This window comes from Eptatretus burgeri, chromosome 4, assembly GCF_056783735.1.
Source record: "Eptatretus burgeri isolate ZD-2024b chromosome 4, Ebu_testis_v1, whole genome shotgun sequence".
Lineage (NCBI taxonomy): Eukaryota > Metazoa > Chordata > Myxini > Myxiniformes > Myxinidae > Eptatretus > Eptatretus burgeri.
The window spans coordinates 52,557,953-52,576,708 of NC_140964.1; the positions used below are offsets into that span (position 1 = coordinate 52,557,953).

Consider the following 18,756-nt stretch of genomic DNA (forward strand, 5'->3'; position numbering starts at 1 on the left):
ACGAAAAATTAAGGTTGGATACTTTTTGAACACACCTCGTATATATATATATATATATATATATATATATATATATATATATATATATATATATATATATATATATATATATATATGTATGTATGTATGTATGTATGTGTATATATATATATATATGTATGTATGTATGTATGTATTTATTTATAAAAGCCTGGTGTTGGCGCAGTGGTTAGGGCAGCGGCTTGGGATCAAAAAGGTCCTGAGTTCAAGCCCCGTTGGGCCGCCGAATTAATACACCAGGGGGTTGACTCAGCCTGTCATCCTTCCGAGGTCGGCGAAATGAGTACCAGTATACTGGGCCGGTGTCTACCCCGGTTAAAATTGGTGTACCATATCCCTGTGTAAGAGGCGACCAGGGTTGCGTCAGGAAGGGCATCCGGCATAAAACATGTGCCAAATCACTATGCGGATCATACGGATGATCCGCTGTGGCGACCCGAACGGGAGCAGCCGAAAGAAGAAGATATACATATATATATATATATATATATATATATATATATATATATATATATATATATATATATATATATATATATATACCCTCAGCTGCAGCACCCTCAGCACCCCCCTTCCCGCACGCCTGAACAGAATTTTCATGTTGGGTCACTGAATTCATTCACCAAAAATCAGAATGATCGATTTAGCTGTTTTGACATGTCGACGGTTTTCATGACAACAATGTCATCCCATCATAATCACATGGAACTTTTGTGATTTTTACTCTTACCATGTCCCAAAACGTTTTTAAGATATAAAATTATTCAATCTTACATCGCTTATTTGTATCAATGTGTAGTATATGTGTGTATAATTTGGTCAGCATTAATCAAAGGTAAAGGTCAAGGCCATCTCAAACGTGTAAAACACCTATTAGGCCACAGTTACAAAATTTATCAGCCAAATTTATGTATAACATTCAATCATTTAAAACACTTGATAGATTAAATTTTTGAAATTGCCAAATTGCTTTTTCTCTGGAAACCATTTTTCATTTTGATTTTGCAAGTGCTCTGCACGACATCTTTCTTGTTTGTTTAACTTCTATGCACTGCTGAACCACTGGACAAATTCGTTGAAAACTGGTGATTGTACCTGGGCTGTCCATGGCAGGGTTTAGGGGGTAAATAAAAACCATACTCCCTATTATCTCTTTGCAAATGTGTATCGAATAGCGTTACTCCTGGTGGGGATGTGCATGACAAGTCATTCCTTCTGTTATTGTGTGGCATTTCACTTGTCTGTAAGGACAGGTTCTGCTTTCATATCTGAAGCATACAGGGAGGGGGTGTGTCAAAGTTCTGTCATATTTCCATACCTCATAATTAGATAGCAACTTTTCCAAAGATCAATTGATATACAGGATGAATGTACTTTATGTTCAGTGGGTTCATAGATATTGATTCCAAATAATGATTTCTTCATAATGTGAAAGTGTCATTTTTATCACAGCAGGTGTAAAGAAGGTAGTTCATTGACTTGGGGTAAATGCAGTGAAGTTAATTGTTCGAAGGAAATATCATACATTTTCATACATCATTCATATCCAAAAACTAAAGAAAATCAATTCTTCATGAAATTTATCATACATATTATCTTTGCAAAATAATCAACTTATTTGAGAAAAGCTTTTTTTTAAGGTTTGAGAGATTAATTTGGTGAATGTACAGACTGCCAGAGTAACTGTGATACTTCACAAACATCATCTTGTTATCATTTTCTTGAAACACTTTGCCTGCAACATCATCATCATCAGATACGGGATACAGGATAATCCTGTCGCTCCCGGTCACTGCGTCCTGCAAACTTTACTATAGTTATGGATGCATGTTCAAGGTCGTTTGAATCTTTCCCCCCACCAATGCTTTTCAAGACTGGTTTTGAAAGCCTGGATAGAGGTGGCTTCTACAGTACTTTGCAAAAGATTATTTCAATCATCCACTATCCGATGTGCGAAGAAACTTAGTCCTGACTTCTAGGTGGCTTCCTTCTTTGAAGAGCTTTAAGAAGAGTCCTCTGGCGTTTGTGCTGTGGTGTTGGGTGAAGAGATCATCTGTGTCCGTCCGGTTTAACTATTCCATGTAAGTTCTGGTACACCAGGATCATGTCCCCTATTCTTCTCCAGTAGAGCAGGGAATACATGTTCAGTTCAATTCGCCTCTGTTGATAGCTGAGATGGCAAATACCGGGGATGAATTTGGTGGTCCTTCTCTGCACCCTTTCAACCTTGACAGCATCTAGTTTGAACTTCTGTTGCCAGAGGTAATTACCACACTCCAGGTGGGGACGAACAAGAGTCATAAACAGCAGAGAGACGGTCCTGATTTTCAGGTGGATGTATGGTCTGTCCTGCTGACAATGACAACAATTGAGACATGTTGGTGAAAATTCAGCTTGTCAACAACCACTCCAAAATCCTTTTCTGGAGCCATACTCCGGAGTTCAGTTCCTCACATTGTGTACCTGTCACTAGAATTACTCCTGCCTACATGGAGGGTCTTACATCTTGACTCATTGAAAAGGAGTTGCCGTCTGTCAGCCCAAGTATCCACTCTGTCCAGGTTTGCTTGGAGAGCTTGTTTGTCTGCAGCGTCACATATGGGTCCGAAGATCTTCATGTCGTCTGCGAGTAGTTGTATCCTTGCCTGCATTTCCAATGGTATGTCATTAATGAAGGCTACAAACAATGTCGGCCCAAGCACACTTCCTTGCGTTATTCCCGGAATCCAGGGAGAAGCAGCTCCATTGACTATAACACATTGGACCCTGTCAGTAAAAAAGTTTTGAATCCATGCTAGGGTCTGTTCTTGGATTCCATAAGCAGCCAGATTCATAAGTAGCCTCTGATGTGGAACACTGTCAAATGCAAGTCTCAAGTTGAGGTACATGACATCGATAGGCTTCCCCTCATCTAGCAATTTAGTCCATTAATTTGCAATGGTGAGGAGCTGAGTAGCACAAGATCTGCCAGGTGTGAAACCGTGCTGGTAGGCAGTCAACAAATTGTTGACTTCCATATTCTCCATTACAGCATCCTGCACAAGAGTTTTCAGGATATTCCCTACCACTGATGTAAGGCTAATAGGTCTGTCGTGCTCTGACTTCTGTTTGTTACCTTTCTTGTGGATTGTTGTTACGTTTGCTTTCTTCCATGCCTCTGGTGAGATCCCTTCCTCAAGTGATTTATTAAAGATTAGTGTTAGTAATGCGACAGAGCTTGCAGTTTCTTTCAACAGTCATGGATGGATGTTATATGGACCAGCTGACTTGCTTCTCTTCATTCCTCTCAACTGCCTTTCAACACTGTCTGCTGCATTGATAACATTGTTCAGGTTTGATCCATAATGCATATGTGGCAATGTAGGCAGGTTGTGGAGATCTTGATGGGTGAATACACTCCCGAAGTAGTTGTTGAGGGTCCCTGCTTTCTCTTCATTTGTCGTGGTGAGTGAACCATCCTCCTTAACAAGCTTCCGTCTCCCTTTCTCCCCTTTGCATTGCTATTAACGTACCTCCAGAAGCCTTTTGGGCTGTCTCCAAGGCTGTTGACAAGCTCTTCTTCAAACTTGATGCTTAACGATCTCGTGATAGCTCTCAATTTGTTCCGTTGTGTGACGTATCTAGCATGTTGCTACTCGACATATTGCAAACGGTCTGGATCACCCCTGGTATATTCTTGTACTTATCCCAGAGATGTTTTTTTTCCTTGATTCATGGAGTGCCTTCTTTGTGATGTGATATTTTTCCTCTTTCTCTCTTATTCTTTCTCTTATTTTTGTATAGTTCTCCTTCAAGGTAAAACTTGTTTATTAAGTGTTCAAGTTTATTGGTGAATTGCTCCCTCCAATGCTTGCCTACAGCTTTTATCACTAAGTTCCTCCTTCCAGTCAATCTTATCAAGTTCAATTGTCAAACCATCATAATCACCCTTGTGAAAGTTGAGGCAGCTAATCTAAATCTTGTCTTCGGTGTTGGGATGACTCAGTAGGTGGCGTGACATCTCAATGCAGCAATGATCACTAAGTCCAAGGGGATCAGTGCAAGTACCCTGTGCTCGCGAAGCGAAAAGCAAGGTTAAGCGAACGGTCACGTCTGTGTGCCGTATGTAGGTGTGCCGTACGTATGTATCTGCATTTTTAAAATTAATTTTCTCAGCAACCGTTAGTCTGATTGACATGAAATTTGCCAAATAGTTGCACCCCTCCTGCAGAATTTTTTTTAATCATAATTATGACATCATACATCATGTGGTACAGGCACCATCTTGGAAAAACCGAAAAACTTTACACCTCTATCTCCGAAACCACTCCATGGAAAAAATTTACACATGGCTCATTGTCAAGTACTGCCCATTGGGAATAAGACACGTTAATGATGATGTCATCACTTTCTTCATTATGACATCCAAATTCGACAAACACAATGCTTGATTTGATACGTAATGAAAAATTTTTTCTTTGCAACTGTGGGTCCAATTGACGCAAAATTTTGACCTCTGACTGTAGGAATTTATAATGATTATTATTACATCATAGGTCACGTGGTACAGGTGCCATCTTGGAAAAACTGAAAAAGAAATGCACCTCTATATCTCCAAAATCACTCCATGGGAAAAATTGAAACATGGCTCTTTGTCAAGCACTCTCCATGCGGAATAAGACATGTTCATGATGATGTCATCAGTGTCTTCATTTTGACGTCATAATTTGACAAGTGCAATGCTTGATTCGGTCAGTATGAAAACAAAATTCTCTGTAATTGTTGGTCCGAGTGACACAAAATTTTACACATACACAGGTGTGCCGCCTCCTGTACAATTTTTTTTGTCATTATTATTATGGCATCGGTCGCATGGTACAGGCGCCATCTTGGAAAAACTTCGCACCTCGATATCTCTGAAACCGCTCCATGGGAAAAAATTACACATAGCTCGTTGTCAAGTACTCCCCTTGGAGAATAAGATTTGTTAATGATGATGTCATCAGTGCCTTAATGAATGCGTCATAATTCGACAAGTTCAATGCTTGATCCGATCAGTATGAAAAAAATTTATCTGCAATTGTTGAGACTGCTAACCGATCAATGCAAAACTTTAACTAAATTATCAACTAACTACCCATGGGAAATATAGTTTGACAAAAGCGACATCATCGGTCACTGGTCTGGCACCACATTGGACCAAAGAAAAACTTAAAAAAAACAGAGGAGTTGGCTTGCACCAAGTCCTTCTCAAGACTGTGCAGGGTAAGTAGTCTATGAATACCATCGAGTAGACTAATGAGACCATGTCCTCAGAACTAGTAATTACAAAGTCGAGTATATTTGCAGTCTGACCTGATCGAAAATGTGCTGGTTGTCTGATGTGTTGGTGCAGAAAGTTTCCTTGGATGGTATCTAAAAATAGATGAGATGGGTGATACAGTGCCACAAAACTATGCGCCTCGGACCAGTCAAATCTCAAAAATTCAGTTTCCATCCATACTCTCTTTGTCTCATTGTGAGGTCTGGTTGGATGAGCTGTCAAGTTGGATGAGCAGTATCCTTGGTTTTACATTCCTGTTCTGACCTTTTCCTCCGAGTCTAATTGCTTTCAATATTTGTTCCCTGTACTCCCACTCCATTTTTGAGAGAATGTCTTTTGCTGCCTTCTTGTCCTCTGCAACCCCATCGTGGATCAGATCCCGCTTTGACTCAGGATCATTGAACATAACAAAGTTGTTGCTCCCCCTCTCGCAGTCTAACACTTGCTGCATGGTTTCCATGCTGACCACACTCTCTCTTGATTCTGGAATAATTTTGTATGTCTCCTGGCTTTTAAAGTAGACCTACCAGGATTTGAGTTTTGGGTATGCATGCGACCAGTGTCATCAAATGTATTCCTCTGAGTTACCTCAGCATGTCTTTCTCATTTGTTGCATTCCATCTTCCACCAAACCCCTTACTGACCGCTGTGCTTTTATCACAATTTTGTTAACTTGATCACTCAGTACCTTTTCACTATTTTTGACTACAAGTTCTGCCATATCCTTGCCCTTCATTACAGCCTTGGTTGCTTCCGGGGCAGTCTTTTCACAAGTTTTACAAAACCAGTGAGCACATTTCACTGTCATAAATAGGTCATACATCTCAGTAATGATATTTTAGCAGGTAAGTCACAGAACCATTGTTCACACACCTCACATCCAATCATAATATTTACTTTTGCTTGGCAGTGGTCACATTCAAACCTTTCCTCCTTCTTGCTTATTTTTCCGGCTTGCTTAGCTTTTCCTCCTTTATCCGTCTCAGTCTCCATTTTATCTTCAACATGTGACTATTGAATTATCTCAAATGCTGTGCTGCACCACGTGCCGCACACGTGACGCACTTCCTCCTCTGCGCTGCTCCTCATCCTTGCTTGCTTCGAGCCAGTAACAACAATACCATGGAAACAATGCTATCGTGGTACTTGAGCAAATGATGTCTGGGCCGTCAAAAGAATCTCAAAGTTATCTCTCTATCTCCAATGTTTTGAAAATTGTCAAATAATGATGACTTTATTGGCTATTACAACAATGAGTGTTTACAAACTCAAGTGTTTAAATGAGTAACATCTCCACGACATTTGACATCTTTACAAAGACCTTTGCACACACATTCCTGCGGCAATCCCTCTCATTAAGCAACAGCTTGGACAATTTCTCCTCACTCGATTTCTTTGAGAGACCTTTGTAGCTGAACTTTGAGAATAATACTGGCTATCCTTATCACTGATATCTCGTTGAAGCCTGTCTGCACTGAGGAGCTCATTAAATGTGAAACGTCTATCCATCCAAGACTTCGTGTTATGAGATGTCAGTCCAACGCATGCATCGTCAGTGATGTTATATGTCCATTGTGAAAAGGTTATACTGGAAGGAAATGCATTTTTTTTTTCATAAATGCAATGAAATTCCATATTTCATTATTCAAATGTCATGTTATTGAACTACTACACAATCCAAGTGATTGCAATATGAAAGCTTTATATTTGCAGGTTGAGACCGCCGTGACCACTCACTTTGTGCAGGACGTGCCCAACTGGGTGCTGTTCCTTGCAGTTTTGGTCGGGTTGCTTCTACTGGCCTTACTTATCTACTCATTGTGGAAGGTACGGACAATAAGAGAATGATTGAATTCGATGAGAATGTGTTTTTGGGGCAAATGGGATTTTGGGGAAGAATGATTTTATTTTTTTTGGACAACACCTTCACTTCCATCCACAGCCTTATAGATCCTATGCCAAGTTGCTCTCAGGATGTTAGAGTCAACCACAATCTATTGAATGACACCATTCATAGACCATTGCAGGCATATGCTCCCTTTCTGAGTGCCATTAGTGAGCAAGGTTTGTTTTCAATTGATTACCTAATAGCATCATAACAATTATTCTCAGTTTTTGCGGTAATGCGGTAATAAAGCAAACTGCGGTAATGCAGTTTTTCTTTTCCCCCAGAAGCCTAGAATCCGAATCCTCCATCGAGTAATGCCTTCAACTGTATTTGGACCAACAGATTTTGGGATGCCAAATCCAATGTCCTCAACACAAGACTATGGTAACCATGCAGTAGGAATAGGGAACAGAGGAGGATTGAGAAAAACGAAATTGGGAAAAAGAAGATTAGTAAAGAGGATAGTAGGAAAAAAAGAAAAGGAAAAGGGATTTAAGAGTTGGTCTGTTTAACACTCCCATCTAAACACTTACTTCACAATGCGGAAATCTTATGCTCAAATCCCATTTAATCAATGTTGAGTTGTCTGTTGACTACTGATGTCCTTGTAATTCATGTAAAATTGCACTGATGTCTCCTAATGTTCTTATCCGGAATTTGATAGTGTTCAAGCTCCCCCATGAGCCTCAGCCAAACTATAAATAGACCTAACAGAAACTACAAGGGTAATTGAATATTTCTGCACTCCTGGTTTTCTCAATATCTGTACAAAAATACTTTTAAACAGTTTTGAAGAGTAATTAAAGAATCCTCAGCATAGAAACTACAGGGGTTTTTTTTGTCCCACCCCCCCTCCCCAAGTCTATTTTTTTGAAGAGGATTAAGTGTGTTGGAGATGGAGGAGTGAAGGGGAAGAGGGGTTGGGGTGGGGGGTGGGTTAGGGTATTTAGAACAGCTGTGGCTAATGACGAGTCTTAGGGTTGGTAAATGAGATGGTTTTGTGGTGAAATGTATTTCACAAATCACCTTCATTACTAATGAGAAGCTTCCTGCAGCCTCTACTCCTTTCTCATAAATAAGAGGGACTTGAGTTTTGAGAGTTGTTGATGTGGACCTCAATGGAATAAAGGTGAATAGAGAAGGGAGAGAGTAACGCAAGATCCATTCGCAAATTCAAGCTCCTCAATACGGCCTAATTAGCATTTTCAGGAAGAAAATACCCAAATAAGATCTTCATTAGATTTCCTGTAACTCTTTAAAACATGTGACATCTACTCTGACCATGCTCTAAGAAGGTTGAACTTTAATTGAGAGATTGGATCATTTTGGGAAGGCATCCTTAAATCCCTTAACTATTCTTGCAACATTAAAAACCCCTTGAGGGGGCTATTGAGCTTTTCTCCCATCCTTTTCAAAGTCTATAACTTCTGTCACTTTTATGGGTTGTACACAAAATAGATGACACTTTTGGGAGGGAAGGGGTGGGTGGGTGTTTCCCAGAGTGTCATGAGAGTGGTTGGGGGGGCATGGATTTGGAGCCACAGCCATGTGATGCCATCTTCCTGGGTGCAATCATCTTGGAGTAAGCTTGCTTTTACTTTATAAATCTGTTCAAAAATGCAGAGGTGCTGTTTTAAATCATTGATTTGAGGCTACGAGAGGGCTTTTCTTCAAAGAAGAAAGCAGGAAGTTCAACTAAAAATTTGTAACATGTGGAGGAAGCTGAAAGGCAACATTAAATGCAAATCATAACCCAACAGTAAACCCAAACAACTCGCCCACTGACAGAGAGAACTCCTGTGTGCGTGATGGGTTATGCACTGAATGAGACTGATGAGCTCGAATATTTTGATGAAGAAGTTGATGCACAGGACCTAATAAAATCACCAAGCAATTGTGTCCAATAGGAAACTCCCATTTACACTTCAAAATATCAAGGATCAGTCTGGGAGAATATCCGACTATGAACTGTATTTTATTCCTATTTTGTTCACCACATTTGCACTCAAAAATGGCTTTCATTCGGATTAAATATTATGCATTCTTCTAGAGGGGGGTATTTTGGAGGAGGAGGTGGGGGGATGGGACATTTTGTTGGAGTGCCGTATGTTTTTTTAATGGGGCAGATCAGGGGAAGCCTCACCAAGGGATGGAGGGGAAGGGGCAGTGCCAAAAAGTACCAAAAATAATGTATTTTGTGTCTAACCCCTTAGAGCTACAACAACATGCTCACTTATTATTTTGCATCCCAACAGGTGGGGTTTTTCAAGCGCAATAAGCATTATAAAGAAGAACTTGAAGTTGAAACGCAGGAAGCATCTTTAAAATTGAAAGAAAATGGGACGGAAGATTAGGAGTCGGCTGTTAGCTTGAAAGTTAAAGGAGTAAGATGATATACTTTCACTTCATCTGATGATATTCTTATCAGAACAAACATAACAATTCAGTGTACAACCAACTCATTGCTTTGCCATTTGTCCTGACAATGTGATTTTATAAGGAAATCAATGCATGAACTCCTTGCTGATCGCCATTTTGTAAATCCATTTGGTTTCCATACGAGTTTGTAGATCTTGAGTTAATGCACAACAATTTCATTTTCGTACATTTCTCTGTTCAGTGAAGGCTGAGTATCTCAGCCTGAGAGTTTGTTTTAGTTATTAAAGTGCAATATTTGTTTTATCATTTCATGATGATGACAAATTATTTATCTTGGTTTTTTTCATTCACATTATTTTGATTCACTTTAAAAAAGAAAAATTTTGTTTGGAAAAAAAAAAAAAATTATATATATATATATATATATATATATATATATATATATATATATATATATATATATATATATATATATATATATATTACAAGGAAATAAACGATGAAAATTATATTCTTTCTTGTATTCAAATGCACCTGTTAGGTTTTTTTTATGAATAGAGGAATAATTAATTGAGATTGTACATTACGGAGTTTGCGTGTTAAATTGAGTTAATTAATAGTTTAGAATAATTGGTCGGATAACCGAGAGGTACGCACACTCAGCTCTGAGCTGTCTTGCCTGGGTTCAAATCTCAGCGCAGCTATAAACTGTCATCCTGATGTTTCGCTTGCAGGGTGAGGCATGAATGCATGTGCCGTCCATTGGGAGGACGTCAAGCTGCAGGCCAGTCTGCCAGCACTGGTCATCGATGGATATTAGATTAGAGTAGGCGAGTTGTTGCTGGCACCCTGAACAAATTACAAATTCCTGCCACAGTTGAGGAATGTCAAGCTTGGCCAAATGTTTCCAGGGAAACTTGGGCCAGAATTGTTTCCCCAGGTGACCTCACAAGGTAATACTCGAGACAGTAAAATAAGAAGAACAATAGTTTGAAGAAACGTTATTGCAAGAGAAGCTCAAAACCTTCTGAGAAAGAGAAACTAAAATAATCTAAAATGCAAACTTTTTTATTTTTCAATATATAGCTATATATAAAATGAGGAAAAAACGATGCATATGTATTTTATATTTATACATAAACCTCATGTTTTTTTGGCATCTCTTCTACAATTGTATCTCTTTCAATGAATATTTTGAATGTCGTGCAAGAAGTCTCTTGTACTGTATTCATTTGTCAATGTCGGAGAAGGATCTGGAGGTGGTAAGAGATACGGCAGGTAAGCAAACAGCACAATGCCAGGCAGCTATAGATAAAGCAAATGGGGTTTTAGGCTGTATTCGGAGGGGGATCAATTCTAAATCAAGAGGTGGTGTTCACATTGTACAGGAATTTAGTGAGGGCCACATCTAGAAAACTGTGTGAAGTTTTGGTCACCACAACTCAGGAAGGACGTACAGTGCCTTCAGAAAGTATTCGCACCCCTCGACTTTTGTCACATTTTGTTGTGTTACAGCCTGAATTTAAAAAGGATTAAATTTACATTTTTTGTCACTGATATACACAAAGTATCACATAATGACAAAGTCAAAACATGTTATTATTAATTGTTACACATTAATGAAAAATGAAATGCTGAAATGTCTTGTGTCAAGAAGTATTCCACCCCTTTGCGAGTGACACTCCAAATTGAGCTCAGCTGCATCCAATTTCCTTTGATCATCCTTGAGATGTCTCTACAACTTGATTGGAGTCCACCTATGGCCAATTCAATTGATTGGACATGATTTAGAAAGAAACATACCTTTTTATACGAGGTCCCACAATTGACTGTGCATGTCAGAGCAGAAACTCTACCATGAAGTCCAAGGAACTGTCAGTAGAACTCTGAGATAGAATTGTGAGAAGGCATTGATCTGGGGAAGGGTATCAAACAATTTGTAGAGTGTTGATGGTTCCCAAGAGCACAATGAGCTCTATCATTAGGAAATGGAAAGAATATGGAACTACCCAGACTCTTCATAGAGATGGCCATCCGACCAAACTGAGCAACTGGGCAAGAAAGACCTTGATGAGCCAGGTGACCAAGAACTCGATGACCACTGTGACATAACTACAGAGTTCCTTGGCTGAGATGGGACAACGTGCCGGAATGACAACAGTTCATGCAGCATTTCACAAATTTAGGCTTTATGGGAGAGTGATGAGACAGCAGCCACTTCTGAGAAAAATGCACATGAAAGCACACCCGGAGTTTGTAAAAAGGCACATGAAAGATGAAGAGAGAGAGCATAAGGCAAAAGATTCTGTGGTCTGATGAGAGGAAAGTTGAACTTTTTGGCCTGAATGAAAAGCGCTACATCTCGCGGAAACCGAGCACAGCTCATCACCCATCTAACACCATCCCTGCCTGAAGCATGGTGGTAGCAGCATCATGCTTTGGGGATGCTTTTCAGTGGCAGGGACTGGGAGACTTGTAAGGATAGAGGAAACAATGAATGGAGCCAAATACAGGCAATGTCTTGAGGAGAACCTGCTTCAGAGTGCAAAAGACCTGAGACTATGGCGAAGTTTTACATTCCAACAGGACAATGACCCCAAGCTTACAGCCAAAGCAACACTGGAATTGCTTCAAAACAAGAATGTGAAGATCCTTGAATGTGGCCCAGCCAAGGTCTAGACTTTAATCCCATTGAGGATCTGTGGAAAGACTTGAAGATTGCTGTTCACTGACGCTCACCATTCAACTTGACAGAGCTTGAGCAAATCTGCAAGGAAGAATGGAAGAATATCCAAAAATCCAGATGTACAAAGCTGATACAGACATACCCAAGAAAACTCGAAGCTGTAATCGCTGCCAAAGGCTCTTATACGAAGTATTGACTCAGGGGGTTGAATACTTATTGATGCAAAACATTTCAGATTTTCATTTTAAAATAATTTGTCAATTTATAAAAACATGTTTTCACTTTGTTATTTGGGTTTTTTTAAGAGAATTTTTTAAAAGTTAATCCCTTATAAATTCAGGCTATAACAATATAATGTGACAAAAGTCCAGGCTGTGAATACTTTCTGAAGGCCCTGGAGCTGCCAGAGAGAGTGTTCAGTGCAGGGCTACTATATTGATTGAGGGCATAGCTGGACTCAGTTATGAGGAGATAGGGCTTTACACAAGAGAAAGGAGGTGGTTACAAGGAGATATGATTGAGATGTTTAAGATAATGCAAGGTATCGACAAAATAAGTGCAGATGAATTATTCAGCAGAGTAGACAGTGATTGGACCAGGGGTCATAGCCTGAGACTGAAGAAGAGGAGAGTTAAGATGGTTGTAGGGTGGGGGACTTTCACTCAGAGTAGTTCAAGCATGGAATGACCTTCCTGGAAAGGTAGTGGCAGCAGAAACAGTAGATAAGTATAAATTAGAATTAGGTAGGTACCTGGAAGTTATGGAGATAGAGGGGTAAAGGGATGTTGGCAGGACATTGAGGTAGCTTGAGCATTGATGGGTGATTGTGTGCATGTGTTTGGAGTGTTATTGGTGGAGGTCTCGTCAAGGGGTGTTGTGTGGTTGATGTGTGTTGTTTTTTATCCAAGACTATCTTATGCCTATGCCCCCTCCCCTGGAAAAAAAAATACAAACCAAAAATACAAAAAAAAAAAATACAAACAAAAATACAAAGATGCAAAAAATATGCCCCCTCCCCCCCCAAAAAAAGAAAAACACAAAAAGCACTTAGTAAAACTTTTTTTTTATCGTTTTTCTTATTCTGATCTAGTGCTGATAAATTGGTGTGGTGTCGATGTGGCGTAGGCACGATAGGCTGAATGGCTTCCACCTGCGTCTAATTTCCTTGTGTGTGCCCTAATGTTCTTGTCCTTCATGTTATGTATGTGTGAGTATCATTGTCGTCAGCTCTTGTTAAGGCGCTGTAACACCTTGACGATTTAGCCAGCGTATGCCGAATTACGAAAAATTTGTCTAAAACGCTGGCACACGTCGAATACGTTATGGATAAGTTTTGTATACGTTAAGAGCACGCTTAAAAACACTGCCATACGTCGTAGTACGCTGGCTTTCATCTTTGTACTTTGCGGTTGTCCTCAAATTTTAGCATGCTTGAAATTTTACGACGTATGCCAGCGTATGACTCACACGTTCCACTACGCTGGCCATAAGTTGTAGGCACGTTACGCGATTGTTGACACACGTCGACACACGTTACTTGTAAGTTACTCATAAGTCGAAACACGTCGTGGTAATGATTAGTGTACCCGAAACTTATTTATAACCTATAAGTAACGTGTTGTAGGCACGTTACACGATCGTTGACACACGTTGAGGCACGTTACTTGTAAGTTACTCATAAGTCGAAACACGTCGAGGTAATGCTTAGCGTACCCAAAACTTATTTCTAACCTATGAGTAACGTGTTTTGAACAGATATGTAACGTACCTCCAATGCATATCGACGTATTTGATTGACGTCTTCCGGACGACCACAGAACTTACTGAACGTGTTTCCAAGTTACAGCGACTGTATAATGGCGTATTGGCAGCGTTTAAAAAAAAAACAAACAAAAAAACAATAACTTCCGATATTTCGTCACGTGCCGTTACGTCATGTCGGATTGCCTCTTCAGTTTGCTCATGTCTCATTCTTAGTTCCTCCTCTGTGAATATTTTCTGTTTGAGGATATTGTCACGTCGAAGTCGAAACTTAAAAGCAAATGTCCGAACATATTTAAAAATTTGTGCTATACTAAAATAAAAATTAAAACAACAACAACAACAACAACAACAACAACAACTTTAGATATTTCATCACGTGCCTTCACGGAGCCAAGGAGAAAAAAAGAAAATGTGCCTTGACGGAGAAAATAAGTTTCGGTATGCTAAACATTACATCGACGTGTTTCGACTTACGAGTAACTTTCAAGGAACTTGCGTCGACGTGCGTCAACGATCGCATATCGTGCCTACAACTTATTCCCAGCGTAGCGGAATGTGCGAGCCATACGGCGAGTACGTCGCAAAATTTTTAGCATGCTTTAAATTTCACGACGTACAAGATGTACGACAGCATACTTCATCGTTTTTCAGCGTGCTCTTAACGTATACACAACTTACCCATACCGTATTCGACGTGTGCCAGCGTTTTAGACACATTTTTCAGAGGTTGGCATATGCTGGCTAAATCGTCGAGCGGTAGCTTTTTAATAGGCTACACTTCGTGATCGTCGGCGATACGTGCAGCGCGCTATGCCTAAGTTAAACTATCGTTGGGCATAGATTGTGAACGCCGACAACAGACTAATCATTCGTTTGTCTAAGTTATTTATAAGACAACGAAACGTTACTAATATGTTATGCATACGACCAACTCGTTATGAATACAACAAAAACTTTAAAAAAAAACATCAAAATTTCAGCATACGCCAACGTTTTACCTACATTTTTATACGTTGCCATTGCTGGCTAAATCGTCAAGGTGTGACAGCGCCTTTAGAGTGGAAAGTAAATTGAAATAACAATGACATACCTGGTAATTAAATCAATGGAAATATCTGGAGAAATTATGGAAACTAACCTCAGCACTCTGCCCTCCAGGTGAGAGTGCCCATCTTGGCCCACCTTCGGTAGGTAATTTAAAATGGCGATATTTCGACAAAGTGATACTTTCTTCTGGAGCACACTGTGTACACATGAAAAAAACTGGGATATAATTTAACCATATTTGGCCTTGCTGGATCATACCGTCATGTTTTTGTTTTATAAATTGCAACAAAAATAGAATTTTCCAGAAAGTTATATGTTTTCTGAGACACTGTCCACCTGAAAATTATTTTGGGACATCGTGTAAACTTTTTTTGCCTTGCTCGACCACGCTAAAGTTTTCAACACACACACACACACACACACACACACACACACACACACACACACACACACACACACACACACACACACACACACACACACACACACACACACACACACACACACACACACACACACTTGTATTAAGAATATGAACTTCCTTTATCACATCCTGATGAATAAAAACATTGGCACAAAAAATGTGTTGCAGAACATTGTGCGTTAAGTAGAAAATGTTTGTGTGAAATAACATTTTTGGAGATGAAGGCCATTTAATAAATGCAGTGATTTGTAAGAGTCTGACAGGATAGTGCCATTGTAGCACACTTTTCTTTGAGATGTCTTTGTCTGGGTATGATTCCAAACTCGACAAACTATTGGATTGGTGCTTCACAGGTGGTGCTTTGTACCACCAAGTGCTCTGTCCCTCAGGTGGACGTTTAGGCAGATTGTCCAGTTTGCTTGGATTAGTTGATAGACATTCAAGATCCCACCGTGTCTTTCACGAATAGTAATGCACACGAATTCTCACGTGATTCCATGGATTTCCACGTGATGGAGCAATACCCCACTCATTGGGATCCAAACTTCATCCTCGTGTTCCTTTGAGCGGCATTTCTCTCCTGTATTTGATTCACTCAAATTGAGCAAACCAGTGAAATGCTGTATTCAATTTATCCATTCTAAACAATTTTCATAACAGACATTGCAAGGTCATTTACAGTTATATGAATTACTAAAACCAAGGGGAAGTAATGTCATTGGTAAGGCAATGGGTTATTGTTGAAGCTATCATGAGCCAGAAGTAGAATTTACACATTTAATAATGCATGTACTTTGTACGGCTTACCCTGTTATAAAGGTGAAAACTTTAATTATTTATTTACTTTTATTGTTCACTAGCAAAGGGACCTGTCACTTAGCTGACAGATTTAATCAAAAGACATGTTGTACTTCACAAACATTCCGCTCTATTCACTCTATATTTTGCCCGAGGTCATCTTCCATCTGCTTGAAAATCAGCTAAGATCACCTTCATCAACCATCCTTGATGCTTGTATATGGAGCAAGCAAAAATCACTTTCATTTCACTGCAGACCTCAGTGTTGGATGCTTTAGTTTGAACCTCTGCTTAGAACCGGAGAAATTGAAACATTTTGAAAATTTCGAATGATTCTCCCTCAGATTTCAACATCACCATCATACATACATACATTGTATGTGCACTTACATACATACATACATACATACATGGGGAGCATGCGCTGCAGCATGTCATTGCATCCAGTTTCCACCGGTACTCCAGGGGCCTCCGTCTGGCCATCCCCCAGGCAGATGCCTAGCCCATCCCCATCTCTTAGGGATAGGACATTCCAGGCACCCACCCGAAGAGTAAACCTCAGGTTAACTCAAGGAGACAGCAGTCAGGTGGAAGACACCTCAGCACCACCCCACCACACACTACTTAGTGTGGGGTTTTTTGCAGATTGGAGTGTTTTTATGGTGGACAGAGTGCAAATCCTGCCACCAACCTCCTCGTAAAGGATGATGATGGCAAGGATGAGGTGCCAGAGTGATGAGGAGAGGTAACCCACTGCAGACACAGTTGGAGGACATCAGCAGACGCAGTTTGGCACTGGATATTGATGGCTGTTGGCTCAGAAGGAGCTCCTCCGCCCTTTGACAGATTTTGTTTTTAGTCCTGCTGTGTGTCCATATCCATACACCCTCCTCACCAGGTGGATCTGGTAGGGGGAGCTGGTTTATCACCATAATGTGTATAATCAAGTTGTTTGAACTTTCTTTATACAAGAAGATGATTTGTAATACTGGATATCACTGCCTGGTGCTATACGATACACTTTTACATAGAGAGAGAATTGGGTTCTTCCCCCAACCTTGGAGCCCCTCCCCCAGACATGCTCGCCTGACAGAAACCATACTTACAGTACCCTCAGGAGGAGATTGGGACCATACTCTGTGCCAAGCGTTGGTGCTGCTAAAGCAGTCTCCTTGGCTACTGGACACGATCCTGGATGGGTCGCTCCTCTGATACAGTATTCCAGCATGCTGGCACTCATTTTGCCGACCTCAGAAGGATGACAGGCCGAGTTAACCCCACCTGGTATTAATTCAACAGCTGAGCGGGATTTGAACTCAGGACCCTAGGATCTAAAGCCCACCACCCTAACCATTAAGTCAACACCAGGCTGTTAGCCGGTACATCATGTACAGCCGTTACATGTTAGCCGGTGTGGCTGGGGGACATAGTACCCTTAGACAACATGCAAAATTTGATTCGATTTGGTTCCGTAGTCTCTTCGTTTTTAAAACATATATAAACAAACAAGCAAACATGACTTGAGGTTTATATCTAAAAGTACACCCTCTCCCTGCTAGAGTGACAGGAAGGGCCATGTTATTATCCTCTCTGGGGTATATAGATTACAGTGGATCTCGGCTCGGGTCAGTCAGTCTGTGGTGGACGTGATAAGCATATAATGCCTCAGAGATGTTGGATTCTGGCAAATTTCTTTCACTTTATTGTAAAACAGCAGTAGCAACTGTTTTAAAAGGTAATCATACATGTTTGTGGTTTATAATATTTTTAACTTCCAGTTGGGTTGCCCCACGGAACGCCAGGATAAGCTATTTATACACATTAACAGCATTTGTCCAAGGAGGAACAACCCCTTGAGGAGAGAGGATGTTATTAGTCCCCATTGGACTTAGTCCGAAATGGGGGTTTATGGTTTGGTCTCGATTTTCGTGTGTGTGCGTCCGCAACCATATCTCAGACATGTCTGGACCGATTTTATTCATACTTGGCACAAAGACGACACATTATGGTATACATATTATGTAAGTCATTTTTTTTTCGACATCAGATCCAAGATGGCCAACTGGCGGGCATTTTAGGAGTAAAAAAAACCTGGTGTTGAACACGTCCTCAGCCATTTCTCGGACAAGCATTTACCAAATGCTATTCAAATTTGGCAAACAGATAATGAATGATGGCTGACCTATGCACATCATGTTTTTTTTCAAGATCAGATCCTAGATGGCTGACTGGTGGGCATTTTGTTACTTAAATGTGTCCACAACCATTTCTCAGATATGCATGGTCCAATTTTGTTCAGACGTGGTGCAAGCACAGTATATGACGGCATATACGTGTCCCTCACTATATTTTGTGATCTGATCAAAGATGGCCGACTGGCAGACTGGCGGCCATTTTAATTGTACATTAATATTGGCTAGCCTTTAACT

General features: G+C 40.2%; 1 protein-coding gene across 4 annotated transcripts in view; it reads left to right on the forward strand.

Moving 5' to 3' along the window:
• Window positions 1-9,914, forward strand: part of LOC147028067 (integrin alpha-8-like) — a 225,910-nt gene extending 215,996 nt beyond the window's left edge. For all 4 annotated transcript variants that reach the window (XM_085878073.1, XM_085878074.1, XM_085878072.1 and 1 more), the window contains 2 exons: window positions 7,055-7,168; window positions 9,485-9,914. In XM_085878073.1, the coding sequence (XP_085734199.1) occupies window positions 7,055-7,168; window positions 9,485-9,583 (213 nt within the window). In that variant the 3' untranslated portion in view covers window positions 9,584-9,914. The remainder of the gene's footprint in view (window positions 1-7,054; window positions 7,169-9,484) is intronic.
• The last annotated feature ends 8,842 nt before the right edge of the window (window positions 9,915-18,756 follow it).